Source organism: Hippocampus comes, unplaced genomic scaffold (genome assembly GCF_001891065.2).
Source record: "Hippocampus comes isolate QL1 unplaced genomic scaffold, H_comes_QL1_v1.1 scaffold155, whole genome shotgun sequence".
In the NCBI taxonomy this organism is placed as follows: Eukaryota; Metazoa; Chordata; class Actinopteri; order Syngnathiformes; family Syngnathidae; genus Hippocampus; species Hippocampus comes.
In genome coordinates, this window is record NW_017804967.1 from 319,560 (window position 1) to 344,132 (window position 24,573).

Below are 24,573 nucleotides of genomic sequence, written 5' to 3' on the forward strand. Positions count from 1 at the left end.
GGACAATCATTCAAACGAAAGCTACACAATATAAAAAATATGTAATCACAAAAATGGCACATGCAATATGTGTATGAGACAATTAAACATTTATTCAGACGCAACTCCAAAGTGGCCCGCGACATAAATGAGTTTTACACCTGAGTAAGGGCACTAACACAATTTTTTTTAAAACATTTAATTAGATAATGAAAATGTCATTCTTTAGGTGCATGTTAAATAATAAAATCGATATTTCAATATTCAACACCCACATCACACGCATGTTTTTCCAATATCGTGCAGTCCTAATTCACACCGCATTCAAAAGTGGGATTTGAAGCAACGTGGTGACATGAGTCAGGCGAATGAACCGTTACATCTTCAATGTTTAAGTGTGACTCAAACAGATAAAACAAACATTCTGTTCTCTGTAAAAAAAAAACAAAAAAAAAACAGGAAGCGTAAGCCGCATACTTGCCCCCCAACCGTCTCCCTTCCACTTCCGCACCACGTGACCACGCGACTATACAAGTGACGTCACACTGCCTGGAACCCTCGTGACTAAAGAAGAAAGCGGACCGACGTCAAGACCTGCAGCTGGGCTGACTCCGTTTCAGTCTCCTGACCACCGCCTGAACGACATGGACTGCGGCATCATTACTTCCAAGACGGTCCTCCTCTTCCTCAGTCTGATCTTCTGGGTAAGAGGAACTCTTTTTGGCATTTGTGAAGTCAATCTTTTGTGGTATCAAATGGCGTCGACTGTATTCTCGACCATACGGTAGTTCCTCAAAATCACAGCAGGCCTGTTTAACTTCATTTAATATGCTAGTTGAATGTTAATATGATTCTTATCGCTTGGCAGACTTTACGGAAGTATGTAAAACTCAAAATGTCTTCGTTTTCCTTTGTTGGTATTGAGTAAGTTGAATCGGAAAACTTGTAAATATGAGGAGAGTAGGAATTGAATTTTGACGTCGTTTCGTTTTCGTCACTTTGATGTTTACGTTTCGTTCGAGTGTTGTTGTTCAGGTGGCAACCATCAAAACAAGTCGTCATTCCTCCCCTTGGCCTCCGTTTGCAATGGGCTGTTTTTTTTTTTGCACTCCGAAAACACTCGATTCTGTTTGATGATCTGATACGTGCAACAAGATTTCAACTGAACCTTGTCTCTTGTTACGCAGGAAAACAGTCGTGGTTTTATCTCTTTAATGTAATCACGCTCCTTGTTTTTCCTCCATCTGTTTACGAACGCTTGTTTGTTTTTTTTGGTTTTTTTTTAACCTCATCGTTTCACTTTTGCATCAAAGATCTACAGCGCAGATTTGTCAAATAAGAATACGAACACCTTTATTCGTCTCACAATGGAGAAATTCCCAATTTACAGCAGCAAAGTTATGAAAGGGAGAAGTAGAAGAACAAAAAGTATATAAGTATGTATGTATATGAGAATGTTTATCAGGGATGTGCATCTCCATTAAAATATGGTTTGATATGAATCTCTATCGACAATTCAAGGATTGCTTTCATAACTTTGCTGCTGTGAATTGGGAATTTCTCCATTGCGAGACTAATAAAGGTTTTTCTTATCTTATCTTATCTTTATTTTAAAGTGGAATATCTGGGTTAAATTCAGTGGAATTGTGTTTTGGTGCAACTGAGTTCCAGGGAAGTATGATGCAATGCTTTGTTTCTTCTTGTCATTTTACAAGATGAATGAGCTTTTCATCCATCTATTTTCTTATCCGGTTTATCATCACAAGGATCGCGGGGCGGTGCTGGAGCCTATGCCAGCCGTCATCGGGCAGTAGGCGGGTTACACCCTGAACCGGTTGCCAGCCAATTGCAATAGGCAACTGGAACTGTGGAATTTTCTTCAAAGATATACTGTATCTCTCAAAAGACACTTCTTTGCCTTAAAAAAAAAAATCTTTGGTTGCTTTCGCAGTATCCTTGGGGTCATTGTTCATTTGCATTGTGAAGCATTGGCCGATGAGTTGTGAAGTATTTGGCTGGGAATGAGTGGATAACATTGCCGGAAACACTTAAGAATTCATTCTGCTGGTTTGATCATCACTCATATCATCAATAAATCGAAACGATCCAGTTCCATTGGCAGCCATACATGCCCACCCCATTACACTACCGCCGCGCTTCACTGAACGGGTGGTATGCTTCGGATCCTGAGCAGTTCCTTCCCTTCTCCATACTTTTCTCTTTCCCTCTTTCTCGTAAAGGTGGTCTCTCTTCATAAGATAGTGTTCAGGTTCTTTGAGATGTTTCCTGACGAGGGAAAGGATTTTTTCCGCCATCCACCACACTTGGTTTTCGTGCTCTTTCGGTGTTGCTGAGCTCAGCAGTTCCTATTCTAATTTTAAGAATGGACCATTGTTATCTCTCTGATGGGGTCGGTTTGATTTTTGGACCTAATGATGACTTGCTTTCTGTTAGTGACAGCCTTTGGACTTCATATCGAGAGATACCTACCAGATTCCAAATGAATATACCACATTTGAAATGAACTCCAGGCCTTTTATCTGCTCTTTATAAATAATGAGAGACGAAAAGACTCATTTCAAGCTGAACTTTGACATCTCAACATTGCTTTTCTTGACAGCATAATCAACACCGAGAGGGGCTTTTAATCAGCAACGACTCTTTGACCTTCTTCTGTACAGACGTGTAGCGATAACGATAAACATTTTAAAAATGAACTCTGATCGGTCATGTATGATATTCATTAGATTTTTTTTTTTTTGGCTCTCATTTTTACATCGTTTTATAAGCGTATGGCATAGTCTGAGTTTTGAAAAGCATTTCTGATTTGATTTGATGAACAAAAATATTTCTGTTTTAGATTGTTTTCATGAACTATAATAACCTTGGTAATTAATGACACAATAAACCGAAGTCCAAAAGATTCTCCTCTCCATCCATTCATTATTTAAAGCACTTATCTTCACACTTGGATCCTAACTTAGATGGTGGTGGTTCAAATGCTTGTAAAAGAGAGAACGAAAAAGCAAGTATAACTCAAAAGTTGCACAACATGCCCACCAAGACTCACTGCTCCACAGTAAATTGCAATACACCACACACGCATCACCTTCCCGCCATTGCCGCATAAAATTCTTTTGGATTTGGCCACATTCCACAGAGTTGTCCCTCTTTCTTGAACACACACATGCACACACGCACACACACAAAAAGCCTCTTTGCTGCCTCGTTTCACGGGCATAAGATCAGACTTTCTTGGGGAGATTATGAGGCAATCCTGGGGGTAGGGGGATGGAGGGGGCGAGCAAGCGAGCCCATTGCCATCCCGTGACTGTGGAGTGATTAAAAGACATGAGTCATGCGGCCCAGCCGAAAAAGACAGGTGATCGCCTGCCTCTGCAAAACCCCCTTGGAATACAGGAAAATGATGTTATCCTGTCTTTCTCCCGCCCGTTCACCGATAAAGGCCAGTCAAAGGTGAAAAAGGAATTGAGGTGTGTTGATAATAATGATTTAGTAGGTCACAGCCGTGCCGTCTTTCGCATGGATTAACAGATAGTCTCAACACAATCACAATGTGACAGTCATGTTCAGAGAAGTCACATGCTCGCAAATCAACCCCCCCCCGCCCCCCCCCAAAAAAAAGAGTCACGATAACATGCGCTGAAAGGGTTCATTTCGAGACAAACTCACATGAGGCCACAGGAGATGATATTAAGAACAAACTTCTTTGTGCTGCTGGATCAGCTGATTTGTCATCATTGTGTTGCAGACCAATTGATGGCCACGCTTGACATCCTGTACGTCAAATTAGGACAGATTGACTTGTATACAAATACCTTTCCTATTAGCATGTCATGGGGAGAACATTCTGTTGTTCATAGAGTGAGTAATTGAGCCCCCAAATGTTTATACAAGTAACTATCAAAAGTTTAAATCCTGAATACATCCCGGACTCACCCCATCACACTTACATAAAGCTATTTCGCAACCTGTAATAATGCAATAATGTCATAATAATAATAAAGAAATCCGGCAAATGGCTGGCTACGACACCACCAGAAGGTGCATGTCAAATGTCACTCAGTCTAGTAATGCTTAAATATGCTTTTTTTTTTTCTTTTTCAAATATACATAAGCGCAAAGAACCCTTATCTTTTGTTGGGCACTGCTGTACCTTGCGTCAGTGGTGCCCACCCGTTTTGTACCATGGACCTGTTTCGCATGAAGCAATATTTTGATTGCCCGGAAGAGAAAACAACAAAAAACGATTACAAATAACTCGCCATTACGAAATGTATAAATGTAGTTGTTGTCATGAGTGGGAGCCTTGCATGTGTTTCCTTTATCTTGGATGGGGATTACATATTAATTTGTAAGTCTCAAGAGTCTCAAATCAGAGCAACATTAAAATAAATAAATAAATAAATCATAAATGTGTCGCTGTGCTTTTCAGGCTGCAGGTGCTGGTTTAGCGTACGTCGGCTCCCAGGTGTTGAGCAGCTATGACACCTTTGAGAACTTCATCCAGAACAAGTACGCGCTCATTCCGGCCGTGGTCATCATCGGCATCAGTGTGGTCATGTTCGTCATTGGCCTGCTGGGATGCTGCGCCACCATGCGAGAGTCCAAAGTGGGCCTGAGCTTTGTGAGTGCCCCACCCTGAAACGATATAGATGCCCCTGCACTATGAATTCTCACCTTAAAAGTGTCTTTTTATTTTGTTTCATGTAGTTCTTTCTGATCATCATGGTGATGTTCGCAGCCGAGGTTGCTGTTTTGGTGCTGAGCTTCGTCTACCAAGGCAAAGTGAGTCGTCTTCAACAGTTGCTATCCCGATCATACAGAATTGCCCTCACAAGATGAATGAAGTAGCCATCTTGATGTAGATGGCAGCATGAGTGAAAAATGTGCTTTCATACAATGCAAATATGATAACAGGTTATATGCGAACGTGGAGCAAGATATAAACTTGAGTCGAGGAAGCACCAAGAGAAAATGATAAAGGATTTTACTTGCCTTGTAATCAGGTAGTATTTCAAATAAGGATGAACAAAATGCAGTTAGTATGCTAACGTCAAGCAAAGTAGGGTCAGGATTTTACGTCATGCCCTCTACCTTATTTCATTGAGAATGCAGGCGATATGCTAACATAAGCGATACTGCAACCTGATAACAGAAAGCTCAGGTAAGTCAAGTGAAAAGTCAAAAAATAAAAATGGTCACGACAAATAAACTCAAAATAATCAATGATTAATGCTCAGTTTATTAGATTCTGTTGGTATGTTAACACAGATTTGTGTCCTAAACCACAAGGAACGAATACTGTCTCTTGGGTGAATCATGGACACATTGACAAGTGAGATACAATCTAAAGAGCATCGGAATCCGCAGAATAGCCTTTATAAAAAGGCTGTGTGATTGGGATCACTTTTGCCAGGAAAAATAATGCTGCTAGAAAATCTAAAACATCAATAAGAATGATTGATGATTGAATTGCGTCTCTTCACTTTTTTGGACCACAGTGACATCTGCTGGTGACTGCCGCATTTGCATGTACAGTACGACAACATTTATCCTTTCAAATGTTGAGCATTTTTCAAACGTGTGTGCAGATAAACGGGAATTTGGAGCAGTCCATGAGCGACGTCTTTGCAAAGTATGACGGCGAAGACCCTGAGACCAAAACTGTGGATGACCTGCAGACTAAGGTTGGTACTGGACGATTTGCACTTCCATTTTCCAGATCCTCTTTCATTTGACTTGTGTCGAAAGAGCAATGTGTGTTTACTGTTATTTATTTATTTGTTTGCCATTTGTGAGCTCAATCGTGTTTAAAAAAAATGTTATTCTTTGTGTAGTTGCAGTGCTGCGGCGTGAGGAACTACACGAGCTGGTTCAACACGACCTGGTACCAGAGCCACAACAGCACAGTGCCCGTGTCCTGCTGTAAAAATGTCAGCACACAGTGCACTGGCAGGTTGGACCAGTTAGACCTGCTCAACTTAGAGGTGAACGAAGATTACTGGTCAGTACTGACGGACGAGTCAAATGTGGGAGATGAAGCACGGGGGGGATTGTGTGCTTTCAGGGTTGTGAAGCCAAGCTGGAGCACCTGCTGCAGGACGTGCTGAAGTATGGCATGCTGGTCATTTTGGGCTTCGCCGTCATCAAGGTAACCAAAATGTGACACCGTTAATGACATGGAGCGTAAAATATACTGCAGATGGATTTAGACTGCAGGGCCAAGTGGCTTGAATCCATTTTGTTGTTGTTGTTTTTTTTTAATTATTAATATTGAGACGATGAGAGTAACTAATCCACATTGTCTTGTTACCATCTGCATGTCTTAAATATGCAGCATATTTAGAAGATATTGAATTGTCATTGGATGTTTTTAATGTGTATATTTTTGTTTTTGGGGCAGACAAATTTCTGTCACAAATCAGTCTATTCGATCAGGTCAAGTCAAAATCAAATTGATGTGCCAAATCCAATCTGTTCTTTTATGCTGCACTCGCTTTGGCAGAACTCCCAGAGATGTCATATTTTCTTCCACATTTGGAGGAGGCCTGAATACAATCTGTCATAATTGATTTCATGCATTTTTTTCCCAATTCACACTGCCATGACACATATCCCAACTGTGCCACTTGCGAGCAAACATTTTTTTTGTGAGCCTCACTCAATTTTAGCGACAGTACAATAACATCGAAACCGCAATTTAAAAAAAAAAAAAAGTTCTGAGCACTTGATTTTTTTTTCTGTATGTCTGCAGTTCTTTGGGATGCTGAGCGTGTGCGTGATAGCCTGTAAAAGCAGCAGGCGGAGGAGCGGCTACCAGCCTCTTTACGCCTGACCCAAAAAAAACTTTCACCTCAACACCTTGTATCTGTTAAACATCACTGTTTTGCAATGTCCATCATAAACGACTGTCATATGGATCAAAAGCGAGAATTTCCAGCATGTCACTTTACAGCATTCCCACGAGTTTTCTTCCTCCTTTTTCACTTGTACCACCTTTTTGAACTCACTCATAGTTTTTTTAAATAGCTACACATAGATTCAAGTTGTTTTTCCTTCTGTTACTCCTGACCAAATTCACTGGAATCCACCGCACTCAATTTAATGCTTTATGCCGGACTGCACTATTTATGACCGACTTGATTCAACTAATCTACATAAACTTTGTCTTAATGAGGATATCATTTTTTTAGGTGAGTTCTATGTCATAAATAGTTAAAGGTCTGCACGTTTATATTGCCTTTCTAAGCTAATAAAGTGAATAATTCACAAATTTGGATGTATTTCACTCTTAATGCATTATGGGAGCTTGGGTAGTATATTGGTGCTCTTTTATGACCGTTCCTCGCAGAATTGAATTGTTTTGAGAATTGTGTGGTGGGCCAAATCAAACACATAAATACAACAGTTTCCATTATTGCAGTATGCTGTTTAAGCTTACAAATATCAAGATGGTCAAACATTAATCTAGTTTTTATGTATTTAAGTAACAACAGGATGCAATTTAAGTCATTGTTTTGTGATCACTTTAAATTTCTCAAAAATGGTCTGTAGTGACCAGAAGATCCCTACAAGTGGTGCAATTGTATCAGCAATGAAACGGAGAAAAACTTCTAAACATAAACTGAATGGTGATGTGTGATTTTGTTTTTAAGAAACTGGTGCCAAAAAAGGGAATGGGTGCTGATAGCGATTGAACAAGAAATGTACAGGAACTAATTTTTGACTAAGTGATTGGCTGCGTTTGTATTTGCGTTTAAGGTTACTTGCAATTAGTGTTTCCTGGAAAGTAAGCCCAGGTCAGGCTCTTGAGTCCCTGTGGAAGACAATTTCAACAGTTTAAATGATGGGTTTTGAACCTTGCGTCCGTAACAGTCAAGATGACTGAGCAAATCATGGAAGCTCCTGTTCTACCCAACAGTGATTGGCTGCGTTTGTATTTGTGTTTAAGGTTACTTGCAATTAGTGTTTCCTGGAGTAAAGTAAGCCCAGGTCAGACTCTTGAGTCCCTGTAGAAGACAATTTCAACAGTTTAAATGATGGGTTTTGAACCTTGCGTCCGTAACAGTCAAGATGACTGAGCAAATCATGGAAGCTCCTGTTCTACCCAATCGTGGCACCCACCTGATCTTGGTTAGCTTGTTCAGCTGAGGGATGTTTGAAACAGGTGTTTGATGAGCATTCCAAAACGTTGTCTTTTTTTTTTTTTACCACCCGTCCCAGCTTTTTTGGAATGTGTTGCAGTCATAAAATTCGAAGTTGATGATTATCTGCTAAAAACAATGTTTATCGGGCTGAACATTAAATATCTTTGTGGTGCATTCAATTAAATACAGGTTGAAGATGACTTGTAAACCATTGTTTTCTGTTTTTATTTAGGCTTAACCCATCGTTCCCAACTTCACTGAAGTTGGGTGTACACAAGGAATATCTGCCCTTTTTTTAAAAACATGTCAACTTTGTATTTGAACCAATACTCTGTATTAAATACAATCGTACGTACAGGAACAAAACTAAACAAGTAATATTGTGATTTTGTTCACACGTTTCTTTAAAATGCAATTGTACCATTACTGTTAAATAAAACCCATATTTAAAAAAAAACACTTCAGCTGTCAACTACGACTGAAATCAACTGTATTTTTAGAGTTAAACAACCCACCGCTGTATACAAAGTGTTGTACATGGAGCAAAAATACCCCTCACAACAAACAATAAATTAATAACAAAAGACAGAAAGCACAAAAACAGTAAAACCACAAATCAAGTCTCATATTGTGTCAAAAGCCAAAGAATAAAAATGAGTTTTAAGACGAGTTTTAAAGATGAGCAGCGAGGGGGCTTGCCGAATTTGCCGAAAAGAACTCCAAAATGTATAGGGGGCCAGTAAAGGGACGCTAACGAAGCAGTACTTCCCCTTACGAATACCACACTAAGCACAAAAAACAGTAAAACCACAAATCAAGTCTTATATTGCGTCAAAAGCCAAAGAATAAAAATGAGTTTTAAGACGAGTTTTAAAGATGAGCAGCGAGGGGGCTTGCCGAATTTGCCGAAAAGAACTCCAAAATGTATAGGGGGCCAGTAAAGGGACGCTAACGAAGCAGTACTTCCCCTTACGAATACCACACTCTTAAAAAGAACACTAAAAATGATTCCTTTAAACATAATAGGCCTGTACTGCCGCATTATTCATGATCTTAACCTCAGGAGGGTTGCTGGTGCCAGTCATTTTCTTCGATGCGTTTTCTTTGCACTTGCTAATTCCGCAGTAACAACCTTTTTTCACCACAGCTCCATCTGCCGGATTTGGTGAGTCTTTGCACCACTTATTTTTTGTATTTGAGACGTTTATGTATTTGCGTGTGTGTGTGTGTGTGTGTGTGTGTACTCGATGAACCTTGAGAGGCGTTGTAGGCCTTGGGTTTAAGTGAGGTCATCATGCCGACATGCTTGTTGCTGCTGCCGGCACTCCCAGACTTAAGTAGTTGGAATTGTGGGAAAAGATGAAACGAGAGACGGCACTTCATGAGCTGCAGCGTGTGCGTGCGTGCAAACGTACGCTTTTGTGTGGGTCTATCTTGATATAGATCCCTCCTCTCTCCCTCACTCCCCTCTCTCCATTCTCCGCGGTCCTCCGGCCGGCCACACAGCGGGGCTCTCGGCTCTGGAGCAGTCTGCTGCCTTATCTCATCATCCGCGGATCCCCACTTCGGTGCTGCCGACATGCTGCCAGCTGCCTGCCCTCCATTCTCCCATGGTATCACCTTATAACAAAGAATGATCGAGTTAAAGAGATGCGTTGACTTAATTCACTTTTTTTTTTCTCTGACGAAGGCTCGCATCTGTCTTGATTATCTCGTTCTCCGGATCTTTTGTCTGCAGACGGCGGGCGGGCTGTATGATCCTCCGGTGAGTGTGATGCTGTTGTTTTTCCTCTCTTTTTTTTCCTCTCACCCTTTGTAATGGTATCGCGCACCGACTCAAGCGTGGTGAGGACTTATTGTTTGAGAAAAGGATTAAATAACTGGCTTGAGTACTATTGGTGCACTTTACTCACCTATTCACACAGTGTTTTAGTTGATGTCATTTCAAAGGGGCGGTACACTGCACACGCGCGCACACACACACACACACATACACACACACACACACACGGACACACGCACGCACTCAGCTGGTTCATGAAGCCAGCTGCACACACAAGAATAAGATGCAGAGAAGCTTTAATGCTGGTACCTGAAAATACAGTGGAATGGAGTACAGTACACCTCTCCGGCATCTAATCTTTTCCAGGGTCATCATAAAAAGTATTAAATGCTCAGGCATAAATGTAGTAATGTGTTTCCATGTTTGGCTGTCACACAAGTGTCTAAAAGAAGATAATTACCCTACCGAGTAGGGCTTTGATGTCCGCAATTGATTCAAGCCCAAAGTTCAAAACAAACATGTCGAAGCAGCCTTTAGCTGTTATGCTGCACACAAATAGTTGCCAAAAGAAGTGAAATGCTTTTAAATCCAGGTTACAAACTTTGCTTTTGCCCCTACCTTTCATTAAGGTCTTTTAATCATTCTTCAGTCTTCCATTCATCCATAATCCGAGCCGCTTTATCCTTACAAGGGTCGCGAGCATGCCGGAGCCCATCTCAGCTGTCTTTGGGCAGCAGGTGGGGTACACCCTGAACTGGTTGCCAGCCAATCGCAGCGCTCACATAGACAAACAACCATTCACACTCACAATCACACCTACGGACAACGTGGAGTGATCAATGAACCTAACGTGCATGTTTTTGGGAATGTGGGAGGAAAGCCGAGTACCTGGAGTCAATCCAAGCTCACATGCATGCATAGCCTTCTGTTTTTGGATGGAATTTATGCGGTACAGTTACTGGTGCCCAAAACGGTATGAATCAATTCGATATATTTTACCATTAAACTACTGTTCTTTATTCGGTAAGAATCACGACATATATAGAATGAAAACCTGCATTGCAATGCAAAGTCTGAAAAGGTCAAGACATTTTCAAAAAGATTTTATTTATGCACATGAAGTCTGATAACACTTGATTGTAATCCTAAACGTGCACGCCTAGGAGGCGAGTGTCTTCACATACACGCTAACCGCAGATGACTGCCGTGTAAATTCAAAGTAATGGTCACCACACTGTCGTGAGCAGGCCGGACAAGATGCACGTAGCGCTTTCTTATCGCAGTCTATGGCTAGAATCAGATTTAACCCACCCACCATCCCACCCCCCAACCTGTCTTTCATCACTGGTACCCCTTTTGAAGTGACAAAAAAAAAAAAAAAAAACAGCAACCCTTTTTGAAGTCATTTGGTGGAGATATTTTCTTTGTTGTTGCATAAGCTGCAAAAGTCACATGCGCACGCGCCCGCGCAAAGCGCCATCTCCAGCGGTGATGAATTATTTATAAAGTTAGTCTGAAGCTGCGCCTCCCACCAAGCGCCAGTATATGCAGCCTCTCTCTCTTTCTCTCTCGCTCCGTCTAACACACACATACTTTGCGGATTCTGAGGTGAGCGCACACGTGAAGTGTCATTTCGTGGCGGCCTCTTTGTTACTTCTGTGAACCTTTTATACGGAGAGCCGAGAGGAAAGTGAGTCAAGTGATGCTTTGGTCATTTGTATAGACGGATTGTTTGGCTCCTTGCAGGGATCAAGGACTGTTGTAAAGTAAGTGCTTTATAACAGCTGCACAATCGAACGTGATCCAATAGGAGAGTTGGCAAAATAGTCTAGTGTTAACCTTTTGAGGGACAGCGGTTTGTTGGGGGGAGAGAGTCGGCCTTTCTCTTCCTCCGCGTGTTCGTTAATTTCGGATGATGAGGATGTTGGTTATCCAAATACAGGCTGGAGACGATGAACAGTACCTTCGAAGGTTTTATTTTCTGCAGTTTACGAATCAATTCGGGCTCCTGAGACTTTTAGATTTCGTCAGGAAGCAAAAGAAAAATACAGTCTCACGTTTATACAGGGATAATATGTTAACGAGAGGCGGGCAGTTCTGCCCCTTATGTAAAATTCAGAAACAAAGCAAGGTTGATGCAATTCGATCTTGGCATGATGGGAAAGTCCGGACCTCTCCTGCTGTGCATAAATCTTGAGATAAGAGTTCTTCCTCAGGGGGACTTGACGGCCTTCGGGGTCTCGCCAGAGGTGGGGGATGCAAAAGAAGACACTTGGGCGCTGTTAATCACTCAAGGGAGAAGAAGATACAAACTTCACACTACATCCTTTGTTTTAAGAGTTTAAATGGATGTTCAGGTGAGAGACTGCTACCAATAATACTCAAAAGTAAGGCTAAATCCCTCAACAGTGGACAGTTTCTCATGTTATCTGGTTACAGGGTGCATGAGAGGGTTAATGTTGGTCTTTTGTAGTTTGCAGTAAAATAAAACTGTGCCGCATAAGAATGAGAAAGTCTTCCTGGTAATTTGATGACCTTGTTCGCTTGTCGGTAATGATAAAATAGGAGAAGCCAACTGTCAGTGTGATGCAGTGCAGTTCTACACCACTGCAAACTATTATCTGAACCACTTACCTCCCAAGGCGGCACGGTGGTTGATTGTTGAGTACGTCTGCCTCAAAGTGCAGAGGTTGAGACATCGAATCCCGGTCTTCCTGTGTGATGTTTGCATGTTCTCCCCCGTGCCCGCGAGGTTTTTTTTCTGGCTACTCTGGTTTTCTCCTACATCCGAAAAACATGCATGGTAGGTTAGTGTAAATTGTCCCGAGGTGTGATTATGAGTGTGAAAGTTTTTTTTTGTTTAGGCACCTTGCCTGCTGCCTACAGACAGGTGGGATAGGCTCCACATTTGTATTTTCTTCATTTTCTTTTACTGTTAAATTTTGATCTTGTTTTCATTTTATGTTAGACTTTATTCTTTTTTTTAATATTGTTTAGTTCCATTCTCTGTTAATGACTTTTTCAAATGTTGTTGTTTTTTTTTGTAATATTTAACCTGCTTTTGGGAGCATTACTTGGCTGCAAATGGCACCTAATGGCTCTCGTTTTGCACACCGCTCCAAACCACAACTACAATCGCAAGCTCTTTTCTAAATTAGTACTTCTCTGACAGTGACAATCAAAAATGACCATTGCTCCGCTTAAAAGGGCAAAATGTTTAATGTTAAATATATATATATATATATATATATATATATTTTTTTTTTTTTTTTAAATTTTACAGCTCTCAAACTGGCTCGAATAAATGTGATAGTTACTCTGCTGAATCCTCTGCTGTGTGACTTTCACATATCTTCTCTCTTTTCCTTCCTCCCTCCCGCAGCCGTGGTAACAGATGCGCTGGCCGACTGATGTTCCTAGTGGGGCGCTGAAATCCCCCCCACCCCTCCCTCCGGTTCAGAGTATAGGCATCAGGTAGCTAAAACACTGGGAGAGACACCACTGATTCGCTTATGGTGCTAACTTGCGACAGACTTGTGTGAAATGAACCACTGATGTCATCATGGAAGATGAGGAAGAGAATCTTATTCTTTTTCGCTGTCCATGATGCGGCTGTTTTTACCTGAGGGGAATTGATGAGTGTTGGAATAAGTCACATACGGGCAAGTCATAAGTCACGAGTCTTCACCTTCTGGTTTCGAGCAAATCCCAAGGTACAGCGGCAAAAATCAAGCGAGTTAAGTCCGCATGAATAAAGTGAAATCATATGTTTGGTTCGGGGAGGTGAAGACAATCTTGCTCAGTCACAATATATATTTGCATATTAGCCACTTTTGCGCTCAAGTGTTTAGACTTGTGGTATAGTTAGCTGCTCTAGCTTGTTTTACAATCACAGTTTTTGAATGGTTCCAAAATTGTTCTCTGTATTTTTTTGTTTCTTTCTTGTCTTCTCAATTCAATGTGTAACCAACATGTAGCAAAGTTAACGTATGACCAGCTGAACTGCCACGTCAATTGAGCTTAGCTCTTAAACTCTGAGTAGCAAATCTTGCATGTTGCCATTCTGTTTTTCCCTGATTTGATCAAAAACACACCGCTTCAAATTTACCGTCCTAATCTTAAGCACGACAATGGCACACTACCTTAAAAATACGGATTTCTAATCATAAACCTTCAAGACTTGTGAAGTCATGGAGTTCAAGTTTTGACTTGGTTCATGAATAGCAAGTCAAGTTAATTTTTAGCCAAGCAAGTCCTAAAATTGGTCACTCACACCGCTCACAAAACGTGAGGGATATTTTGGGCTTTCGGATGAAATTTCAAGCTGAACCTAAATTGCACTTTGCTACTTTAGAGGTGAACCTGATTTAACTGAAACCAAATTTTAAAAAGTCAATTACAGTTTATTCAACTTTTGTTTGTTACTCTAATGAGGGGTTGGTGACAAGAAAATGCTTAGAATATTTCTCTTATTTATTACATATGAGAATTTTAGATTTTGGTCGAGATTTTAGCAAACATCATGGAAAATGACACGTTTGATTTGCTTTCGCGGGCCACATAAAACGATCTGGCGGGCCAGATTTGGCCCACGGGCCTTGAGTTTGACACCTGTGCTCTAAACGTTTAAATGCACATGTCCAAATGTGAAATATGTTTGATCGCAATAAAACAACACCTTTCCAATCAGGCCAAGTCATCAATCATGGCCAGACAAGACACCTCGCACTTCCACCACGGCTTCGACCTCAGCGCCCACTTTGTCGACATCAGGCCCCTCGGCGCCGGTGGTACCGGGCTGGTTCTGTCGGCCGTGGACCAGCGCACCGGACGTCGCGTGGCCATCAAGAAGTTGGCCATGCGTGACGCCGTCACGGTGAAGCACGCGCTAAGGGAGGTGAAGATCACCCGCCGGCTGCATCACGAAAATGTGGTCCGGGTACATGAGGTCCTGGCACCCCATGGACGACCGCCTGTAAGGGACCCAGCCCAGCTTGGCGCCCTATACGTCATCCAGGAGTGCATGGAGACAGATTTGGCTCGGCTGCTGGAGCAAGGAGCGCTGTCGACAGGTACGGATAAAGCAAATGCATCATAGGCCGGGTTCACACTTGACAGCTTTGGTTTCGTAAAAACAGACTGTGGTGCACTGACTCCATTGGTTTGGTTTTACATTTGTATCTAAACAGCTCAGTCCAAATTTGACCGGTTCCAACTTTAGGCCACTTTAGTGCTTATATTTACAAAAGTCAACCCACTGATTTTGGTGCATTTCCAAATTACATGGTGTCCTGCGCCACCTTTTATTCACCTGACCACCTCGACTTGTATGCTTAATCGAAGGGTCCCAATTGCCAAACGGGGTATGCTTATCCATTTTTGACGGTGAATACAACAAAATATTCCCATCCTGCACCACACTGTACTTCTTGGATGTGGAAAATGGCTTGAAATCCAAATCTCCACAGGTCACGCCACACTGCTCTTCTACCAGCTGCTGCGGGGCCTCAAGTTCATCCACTCATCCAACGTGCTGCACAGAGACCTGAAGCCTGCCAACATCTTCATCAACACTGACCAACTGCTGCTCAAAATCGGAGACTTTGGCCTGGCCCGGATAGTTGACCCCCACTATTCTCATAAGGTCAGCTTGAACAGTCAAATACAATTTCTGTTCTTTGTTCATGTTGCAAAGCACCCCCCCCAAAAAATAAATAAATAAATAAATAAATATGTTTTAAATTGTTGAATAAATCCTTAAAATTTAATAAAGACAGTAACATTTGAATACTAATCTTCGTAATTGTATAATGATAGCAGCAGGGTTGTAAATCCATACTAATGTTTAGAGTTTTTTTGCATCATACGTGCTAGCCGTGCTAACCGTGTCTAAGCTAACCGCTCCAGGACAAACTTGTTATCTAATAATAATAAGAAGTAAAATATTTATCATAGATGTATACACCTATATATTTGATATTGTTGTCGTTCATGTGTGTGTGTGTGTTTGTGTGTGTGTGTGTGTGTGTGTGTGTGTGTGTGTGTGTGTGTGTGTGTGTGTGTGTGATGAAAGGTGATCTCTTGTCAGCTAAGATCACGGGGCAGCGGATCAGCCGGGTGCCACACAAAGGGGGGGTGGGTGTTTACATAAAGAGGAGTAGAGGACAAATAAAGGGGAAGGGGCGAAAAATGAGCAGGGAGGGTGAGAGAATGTAGCCAAAATGTTGACACTTTCAAAGACTTTAGTGCGTGTCTACCATATTAGCTTTGCCCCATAAGTTATTTAACAGGAAGGAAGAAAGGGTGAAAAAAGAGAGTGTTCGAAGAGTAGTCAGCGCTCACTTTATTAGGCACCCGGTGCTGTCTCTTGGTGTCATAAAGCTGAGGTTGAGCGGCATGGACAGCGAATTGAATTTAATTTTGTACCGTTCTGTGTGACTATCAGATGTCTTCTTTTGTATTATTCTGTTTTATTCATACGTCATTTCATTTTAGTTTGTCATGGTCAGTAAAAGTTTTTATCGGAGCCATTTCAATGTAGATCTTATATATCAATTTTAAATTATTATATTCTACATTATTTTAGTACATTTCATTCATTTTTGTTGCCAATTTTTTTATTTGTTAGAGCGGAAATACAACTCTATTCAGCTAATGTGGTTATTTTAGAACATCACAACAGAACATGAAAAAAACATTTTCAAATAATTTTTTTATTACTCAGAGTCACTGCAGAAAGTGAATTCAATTACAACCACAAAAATAAATGTTCACGAATACCTCATCAAAGCGAAACATTCTTAGCTAAAAAGCGCATTCTTCTTTGTTCGACTGAACCCCTGTGCAGTTTTCCCTAACGTTGTGATGTTGTGTTTTTTTGTAAAGTTAAAAATAAATTTGTTGGAAAAGCCCCCACTGAGGCTTCTTTGTTGTTCAAACAAAAATAACCACTGCACCGGATTTATATGCACGAAACGTACCGAAGAGCTGACTATGCTTCACATACTTTGAACAGTAGCTACAGTATACTTTGTTGGAAGGGCCTCACTTATTGTTTTCCCACAGGGCTACCTGTCCGAGGGTCTGGTCACCAAGTGGTATTGTTCTCCTCGTCTGCTGCTGTCCCCGAACAACTACACAAAGGCGATAGACATGTGGGCTGCGGGCTGTATCCTGGCTGAGATGCTCACTGGACGCATGCTCTTTGCAGGTAACATCTGAATTCTATGCTAGGTAGACAGCTGTGGAAAACAAGTGAGACCAAAAAAGACGTGACCTTTTGGGGTATTTTAAATACCATTTATTTTCTGCAAATAAATGATGAGACTAAGAGTAAAATTATTGTACAGGAAAACATATATTGTAAATGTAAAAAGTAAAAAGTACATTTCTTTTGGAAAAAAAATCTAATGTATATGTTATGTAGAATATAGATTTCATTTGAATCAATTTGTAAGGAAAAAAATATTGTATTGTATTATATTATATATTCTGAGAATGTGGGAGGAATCTGGAGTGTCCACGCAGTCACAAGAAGAATAAGAATGCTGGACCCCAGAGTCGAATCCCCAACTGCAGAACTGCAATGCATACGTGCTAACCGCTTGTCTATCATGCAGCCTTTTTTACAACTTAACTGAATTTTATTCAGGCTCTTTCAATTCGGAATATTGGAAGTAGAATTTTAAAAAGCAGTTTTCCCTTTATGATGAATCACACTTCCGTAATTCAACATGACATTACACAAAGTGGCATCTGTTGAGTCTCTCTGCAGTCTCCACGATTGTGTGAGCAGAATGCCAATGATTCCAGACTAAGTCTGCATGTTGCTCCTCCTCTCGCAGTTTATTTGACCTCTACCGGCCTGCAACACACCAGAGGGTGGGACGCACATAAGGCAGGAGGCGCTTAACTGCTCCAGTCACACATCCATCTTTTATTTTCACCAAACACCGCAAATCCGCAAAGCAGCTGAGCAATCACTTTTTATTGCTGCGCTGTATTCCTATTTACCGCAGGGTACCTGTGGTATTTATGAAAGAAAAACAGTACCTGGTGGCTCATGTTTTGCTGCAGCGCTCTCTGCTGGCGTGTTGACGTCACTACAATAAACTTGCTTTGAAAAGCCATCTTTTCATCCACGTTGCTCGTTATCGAGCATATAGTCTACTGACTAAAAATCTAATTCACAAGCGATGGGAAGATTGCAATAGATTATTCCAAGAAAAAAGATTAAATATGACCAGAACAAAAAGCTTTGATCTTATGAGTCAAAATTTGCAGCGGTACAAGAATAACGTAATTTTACGTGATGAGTTAACGTTGGAATGTTATATGAATTAAGTCGTGAATACAGTATTTGGAGAAAATACTTCAAAAATATTTTGTCAAAAGTAATTAAGTCATGATACATTCAAAAAATGGCTTTTTTTAAAGTGCAAAATTTGCAAATAGCGGTGGGAGAAAAAATAGAGCATACTCATTTAATGTCACCAGAAAAAGCTGAAATAACTCCATGAGACACGTTTTTTTCCCCCTAAAAAATGAAATGGTGATATACGGACAAAATAAGGCATGTTGCAAGAGTAAAGTGTATTTTGAGAAGAGGTCATATCTAACATTAGGACGTTATAAGAAGGGCGGTCCAGTGGTTCGTTCGTCGACCTCACAGTGCAGAGGTCGTGGGTTCCTGTGTGGAGTTTGCATATTCTCCCCGTGCCTGTGTGGGTTTTCTCCGGGTACTCCGGTGTCCTCCTGCATTCTAAAAACATGCATGGCAGGCTGATTGAACACTCTATATTGTCCCTAGGAGTGAGTGTGAGCACGGATGGTTGTTCGTGCATGTGTGCCTTGCGATTGGCTGGCAACCGGTTCAGGGTGTCTCCCCCCTACTGCCTGAAGACGGCTGGCATAGGCTCCAGCGACCCTTGTGAGGATAAAGTGGATCGGAAAATGGATTGATAGACGTTATAAGAACATTATGACCTCAATTTGCCTTCCCAATTTTTTTACTTTAGTCTCTTCTCATTGCACTCGATGGCTGCCTTTCAAATTGTTATTTAGAGAACTGGTCTGACCTTTGCAGTGCTTTGATTAGTGTGACTGTTTCATTCACAGGAGCTCATGCACTGGAACAGATGCAGCTGATTCTTGACACCGTGCCGGTAATCAGAGACGAGGACAGACAGGACCTGCTGCAGGTGGTTGTTCATATTCTTGAAAACTCAACATACGGTATATACAAAAACATAATAATCATCATACAGAGATGACCTTATTGTAAATGTTGTCCCGTTTGCCTGTCCAGGTGATGCCTTCATGTATTAATCATGGCTGGAAAGTCAGGAAGCCGTTTTCCGTGCTGCTGCCTGAAGTGAATGCAGAAGGTCAGCGCACGCGTTTGAGCGACCAGTTCCCTTAAACGTAACGGAAGTGAGCGTAGCTCGTGTCTTCCCTGAAACTCCAATAGCCTCAATGAAATTCTTTGAAAATATGTCAAAAAGAAATGTGGATGTTCATGCATCCCCTGGTTGCCCAACCCCACAATCCCCGCCCCCCCCCCTTCTGTCCCCCACGTTTTTGTAATGCAACAGAATGTTGTGCGTTGGCACTATACGAATAAAACTAACTTGATATTTGTCACGCTTTTCTCTCAGCTGTGGACTTCCTGGAGCAAATCCTAACCTTCAACCCCATGGACCGACTGACGGCCGAGGCGGCGCTCTCCCACCCCTTCCTGCGCCAGTACTCGTGTCCCGAAGATGAGCCCACCTCGGTGCAGCCCTTCCGCATTGAAGACGAACTGGAAGACAGCCTGGTCACGGGACACAGTCTCAGCAATAGTCTGAGCCAGGCCTCCAGTAACCAATGGGACAGGTGAACCCCACCCCGCGGCCCATATTAATCCGTTAACTTGGGGAAAAAAAAACAACATCTTTTTTTGTTCCATTCTTTCCAGCTTGTCAAACGATATGTGCTGGCCGCAGTTTGGTAGGAGCTGTGGATGCATGCCTTCCGGTCACATGACTTCAGATATGGAAGACACGACGGAAGAAGAGGAGGTGCAGAGGGACCCCCGAGCCAGCTGCACCTCACTTCTCGAGGAGGCCCAGGTAGAATACGCCTCAGCCATCCACATTTGTTTTAAAAATGTTTGTATGTACTGTTCATGAGATTTTTAAGCACCTTAACCAGCGTTGAGCAGATCCATCCATGAAATATTGATACAGTGATACCACTGTTATCGAAACATGAATGGTTTTTCGGACAAAACATAAATCATTTTGACAGCTGGTGGAATTTTTTTTTAATGACTTTATTGAAATACATACAAATACAATACATACAATAAAATCAATACACTGGAAAATGGCTGTATGAATGGATGGATGGAAACAGAAGAACTCCCGGAAGGACAAATGTGCAGTTTAACGTTATTTTGGACCATTTGAAATATCAAGGCATGGTGGACAAGTGCTTAGTACGTACATCCACCTCACAATTCTGTTTGGAATCTCTGCCAGCGTGGCTTTACTTCAGGTGATCTGGCTTCCTTCCACATCCCAAAAATATGCATGTTCGGTTCATTCAAGACACCTGTGAAGGTGTACCTCAACTCTTGCTCAAAGTCAGCAAAGGGAAAAGCTCCAGCTCACCTGCAACCCTGTTGATAAGTGTATTAGATAACATATCGATAGAAACAACAATGTCATCATTACCGACACTGGAAATGATTCCAGAACAAAATATCAATCACTGTGTGAAGTTACAATAAGTCGTAGAAGAGTACTGTATATTAACCCTTTCAGGGACAGCGGTTACTACAGTGGACAGCTTATCAGTTTAGGGGGTGCATGAAAGGCTTAAAACACACAAGATATTGATATGACCTTGATCACCCTTATCAATTCAGGAATTATTTGTCATTTCAAAATATCAATATTTCTTGTTTCCTGTGGTGACCGCAAACAAGAGGCAGTTCTTCTAAGAAAATTTCTGTAATGAAATCAGTTGTAACCATACTGATAACCCATTTCTTAAACACATTTGGTATGGGTAGTTTTTGGCACTTGTTGGATCAGAATCTTGACCCAAAGGTCAAATCTTTGGCGCAATGGGCTGGATATAAATCACCCAGTGTTGGCTCGGACCCTTTTGGACCCAACACTGGGTGAGCCATTGCACCCAATTTGAGATCCTTTTGACCTCGTAGTTTTAAAGGTGTACAAAACGTCTTCAGTACATGTAAACAAAACTGGACAGGTGAGCCATCGTCATTAAGTAATTCATTCATTAATCTGCTTTTGGAAATCCCAAATAAATCTCAACAATGTGGTTTTCGGAGTCTCATCCGGCAAGGAATCCTATTTTGAGAAGGGACCATATTTGGTAAACAAAATGACACAATCAAATGCAAGTCGGACAAAAAGGACTCACTCACTTCGCCACCTTTATTGTCATTCCGTCAAGGTGGACCCGCGTAAATATTCCCACAGCAGCTCCGCCGAACGCTTCCTGGAGCACTCCCACTCCTCTCTAGACCGGGCCTGCGGTTTCGGGTTCGGCGACCTCGACTGCGGCCGCTCGTGCGACTACAAGGTGGGCTCGCCGTCCTATCTGGACCGGATTGCGTGGCGGGATGGCAAACCTCAGCACTACTCGGAACCCCGCCTCATTCTGGATCTGTCTCACTGGAAGCGTAACACAAGCACGCCTCCGGTGCCCATCCAGCCACTTGGGGGAAGCTTGGAGGACGAGAGGGAGATGAACGTGGATGACGAGGTTGCAGGAACGGGAACTGGGACAGGAGATTTATTCCAGGAGATCTCCCGCTGGGTGGAGAGCACCCAGTCCCATCTGGACTCCCCCAGTCCAACTCCATCTCTGGAGCCGCACCCCTGCTTCACCTCCTCCCCGCCTCTCCCGCTGTCCCCTACGGACCTCCCGACTCCCGTCTTCCACTACCCGGACGTGGAGCCGCATCACTTAACCGACGAGGACAGAATCAGCCCCTTTCCGCCCATCACCCCTCCATCTCTTTGCTCCCTCATTCCATCCACTCCCGTCTCTCCTCTTCTTCCTCCCCCACATCTCTCCACTACCAGCGCCTCAAAATCATCGGACGTCCACTGCGACGAGTTGCTTCCCATCAAGCAGAAAGAACGCCTCTTCGACTTGGATGCCTTCATCTCCCGAGCATTGAGGCTGTGTCGACAGAATAAGGAAAAAAGTGATGGGAAAGGGCGGCGGGAGGAGAGCAAACAAGTGAACATCAATTGCAGATTGTCCAGACCTCCCGAGCACAGGACACCGCCACCCCCGCGGACTTAAAACCACTCCAGGATTTTACACCGCAAAAGTTTTTTTTAAATCTTACTTTTAACTCTCTTTTCTAGTATTACAATGTTCCTGCGCACGTCACCACAAAGCTCCCGCTAAATTGTGTTTTTTATGAAATTGTCATGGCCTGAAGTATACAGTGGTACTTTGACTTACCAGTTGGCTCTCGAGGAACCAGAATTCCCTACGCCTGCTTGATATGGAAAGGCATAGCTCAGCTCAAGGTGTTGCTTAAGGGAACTCGACAGAAATGTATTTGACATGTTTTTGATTGGGGGCAGCATGGTGATTAGTCCTCAGCAGCACGTCTGCCTTACGATCTCAGCTTCTGGGTTTGAATCTTGGCTCTGGCCCATCTGTGTGGAGTTAGTTTGACCTCTTTAGTTCTATCTTGTATTCGCCACAGTAACATTTCAGTTAATTAGGCAACGTTGTGGAATGGTGCTTAGCATGTCTGCCTCACAGCTGAGAGATTTGGGGGTTTGACTCTTGCATCGTCACCCTAATATGCGGGAACTTAAAACACCCGACAACCACACAAAATAACTTCTGTTTTGTTCATGTTTTCATATTTTATGTCTTCCACACACAGGAAGGTCCTCTGAATGTATTCAACGAGGAATACCGTAGGACTAGAAAAATGACGCTCAGTTGTATAAAATGTCCAACTCCTCACATGTTCATTATTTATGGGACATTTTTGGGTGCTGTGTGGTCTTTACAGATTTTCAGACTGGTTTGACTTGATTTTGGTTTTGATGTGCAATGCATTTTTTGAATGCAAATATTTATCTATTTTGCAATAGAGAGCACAAAATAAACTTTAACGTTAACCCCCCCCGCCCCCAAAGTCTAATACAAGCATCATTGTAGTATGAACCAAATTTATGGGTTGCCTACGCTTGCAATTGTAAAAGACAGTATGTTCCGATAAGGTTATTAATCACATGTGCCTAACCCCGCAAAATGAGCTGCATTCAATGTCGCTTTAGCTTTTTTACAAGGATGCAATAAGGCTATTATTATAAAATGGGTCCACAGAACACACACATTCAATGGAAAATGGGATAAAGAGGGAACATTTGCAAAGCAAAACAAAAACAAACTCAACTTCTATTCACAGTAGCACATTTAGGAATGTTTTTCTTCTACTGTCTGTTGCAGCGGTGTTTCATATACAGTAAGGTGATGCAAAACCAACTAATTTCAATGATAATTCCAATTCAATAAGCACATTTCTTTCTTTTTTTCAGTACACTTTCCACGAAACCAGCAATAACTTTTCTCACGCAAATTAAACACGGTTACTGAGCTAATTTTCTATTGAATGAATGTACATGCCTCTGTACACCTCAATGCTTCCCAGCTTACTGAATGTAAAAACACCCTCCAAATCGGAATCTGCATGCTTTGCGAGTAATGTAAATATAGCCACATACTTAACGTGTCTTTCCCCGCAGGCTTTTTCTACTCCATTTTGGTAACGAGAGCGGTTTGAATGTTAAGTAATGATTGTTTTTTTCACCTTTTGGGGGGGAACATAATAAAATAAATCCAAAATGGTTGCTCTGCATTGGTTTTTTTTTTCAATATTTAAAACTACACTGTGCAAAATAAATATTTGTGCTGTGTTGTCGGGGTAAACTTGATTTTACACCAAGTGCTCAAGGGTCACTTTTTAAAATTAAAAAGTATGTGTTCAAAACACATACATTGAGTTTAATAGTGGAGTTTGGATGTTCTCCCCGTGCCTGTGTGGCTTTTGTCCGGGTACTCCGGCTTCCTCACGCATTCCAAAAACAAACATGGCAGGTTAATGGAACACTCGAAATTGTCCCTCGGTGTGAGTGCGAGTGCAGATGGTTGTTCATCTATGTCTGCCCTGCGATTAACTGCGAAGCAGTTCAGGGTGTACCCTGCCTACTGCCAGCTGGGATTGGCTCCAGCATGTCCGCAACCCTCGTGAAGAGAAGCAGATTACAAAATGGATGGATGGGTGCATACTAATACGAAATACAAACTTATTGTCATTTTTTTTTTTGTTTTTATTTCTACGTTTATTTTCATTTTTAAAATATTACCATTCTTAATTATATTATTTATTCATATTACGTTTTTATTTATACGTTTATTTTCATTTTTAAAATAATTACCATTCTTAATTCTATTATTTATTCATATTACTGTATATATGAGTAATAATACCAAATATTTAATAAAAATGCACGAAAGGTCGAATTCTTACTTAACTTTTTTTTTTATTACTAACAATAAATCCATTCAGCAGTTTTCGACTGATAT

The 24,573-nt window shown here is 41.7% G+C and overlaps 2 protein-coding genes and 2 long non-coding RNA genes across 5 annotated transcripts; 2 read left to right on the plus strand and 2 right to left on the minus strand.

Annotated features, from left to right (window-relative positions):
* The first annotated feature begins 527 nt into the window (after positions 1 to 527).
* On the plus strand, positions 528 to 7,276 carry tspan36 (tetraspanin 36). The gene is made up of 7 exons (XM_019888135.1): positions 528 to 683; positions 4,436 to 4,627; positions 4,714 to 4,788; positions 5,595 to 5,690; positions 5,841 to 5,990; positions 6,071 to 6,154; positions 6,758 to 7,276. The coding sequence occupies exons 1-7, from the start codon at positions 624 to 626 to the stop codon at positions 6,836 to 6,838; spliced, it is 738 nt and encodes a 245-aa protein (XP_019743694.1). The 5' UTR covers positions 528 to 623; the 3' UTR covers positions 6,839 to 7,276.
* A 1,821-nt stretch (positions 7,277 to 9,097) lies between these two features.
* On the plus strand, positions 9,098 to 23,837 carry mapk4 (mitogen-activated protein kinase 4). Its single transcript, XM_019887411.1, has 11 exons — positions 9,098 to 9,763; positions 9,889 to 9,915; positions 13,316 to 13,407; positions 14,624 to 15,005; positions 15,402 to 15,577; positions 16,999 to 17,143; positions 19,051 to 19,133; positions 19,241 to 19,319; positions 19,590 to 19,809; positions 19,892 to 20,045; positions 21,403 to 23,837. Exons 4-11 carry the CDS (start codon positions 14,639 to 14,641, stop codon positions 22,261 to 22,263), a joined length of 2,085 nt encoding a protein of 694 aa, XP_019742970.1. The 5' UTR covers positions 9,098 to 9,763; positions 9,889 to 9,915; positions 13,316 to 13,407; positions 14,624 to 14,638; the 3' UTR covers positions 22,264 to 23,837.
* LOC109526287 (uncharacterized) lies at positions 17,507 to 19,655 on the minus strand. Of its 2 annotated transcripts, XR_002170304.1 has the most exons (4): positions 19,563 to 19,655; positions 19,207 to 19,301; positions 19,011 to 19,127; positions 17,507 to 17,797 (listed from the first exon to the last, which is right to left on the minus strand). It is a non-coding gene; the product is annotated as an uncharacterized LOC109526287 (long non-coding RNA). The 2 variants fall into 2 exon arrangements; XR_002170303.1 differs by lacking the exon at positions 17,507 to 17,797 and having other exon boundaries at positions 18,820 to 19,127.
* On the minus strand, positions 20,228 to 21,479 carry LOC109526297 (uncharacterized). Its single transcript, XR_002170307.1, has 2 exons — positions 21,374 to 21,479; positions 20,228 to 20,596 (listed from the first exon to the last, which is right to left on the minus strand). It is a non-coding gene; the product is annotated as an uncharacterized LOC109526297 (long non-coding RNA).
* Positions 23,838 to 24,573: the final 736 nt, after the last annotated feature.

Excerpts from the sequence above, each read along its gene's own strand:
- tspan36 (XM_019888135.1), top strand. The coding sequence starts at position 624 with ATGGACTGCGGCATCATTACTTCCAAGACGGTCCTCCTCTTCCTCAGT. Across the intron at positions 5,991-6,070 it reads TAGACCTGCTCAACTTAGAG|GGTTGTGAAGCCAAGCTGGA; the intron begins GTGAACGAAGAT and ends GTGTGCTTTCAG. Across the intron at positions 6,155-6,757 it reads TGGGCTTCGCCGTCATCAAG|TTCTTTGGGATGCTGAGCGT; the intron begins GTAACCAAAATG and ends GTATGTCTGCAG.
- mapk4 (XM_019887411.1), top strand. The coding sequence starts at position 14,639 with ATGGCCAGACAAGACACCTCGCACTTCCACCACGGCTTCGACCTCAGC. Across the intron at positions 17,144-19,050 it reads TGGACGCATGCTCTTTGCAG|GAGCTCATGCACTGGAACAG; the intron begins GTAACATCTGAA and ends TTTCATTCACAG. Across the intron at positions 19,810-19,891 it reads TCCAGTAACCAATGGGACAG|CTTGTCAAACGATATGTGCT; the intron begins GTGAACCCCACC and ends CATTCTTTCCAG.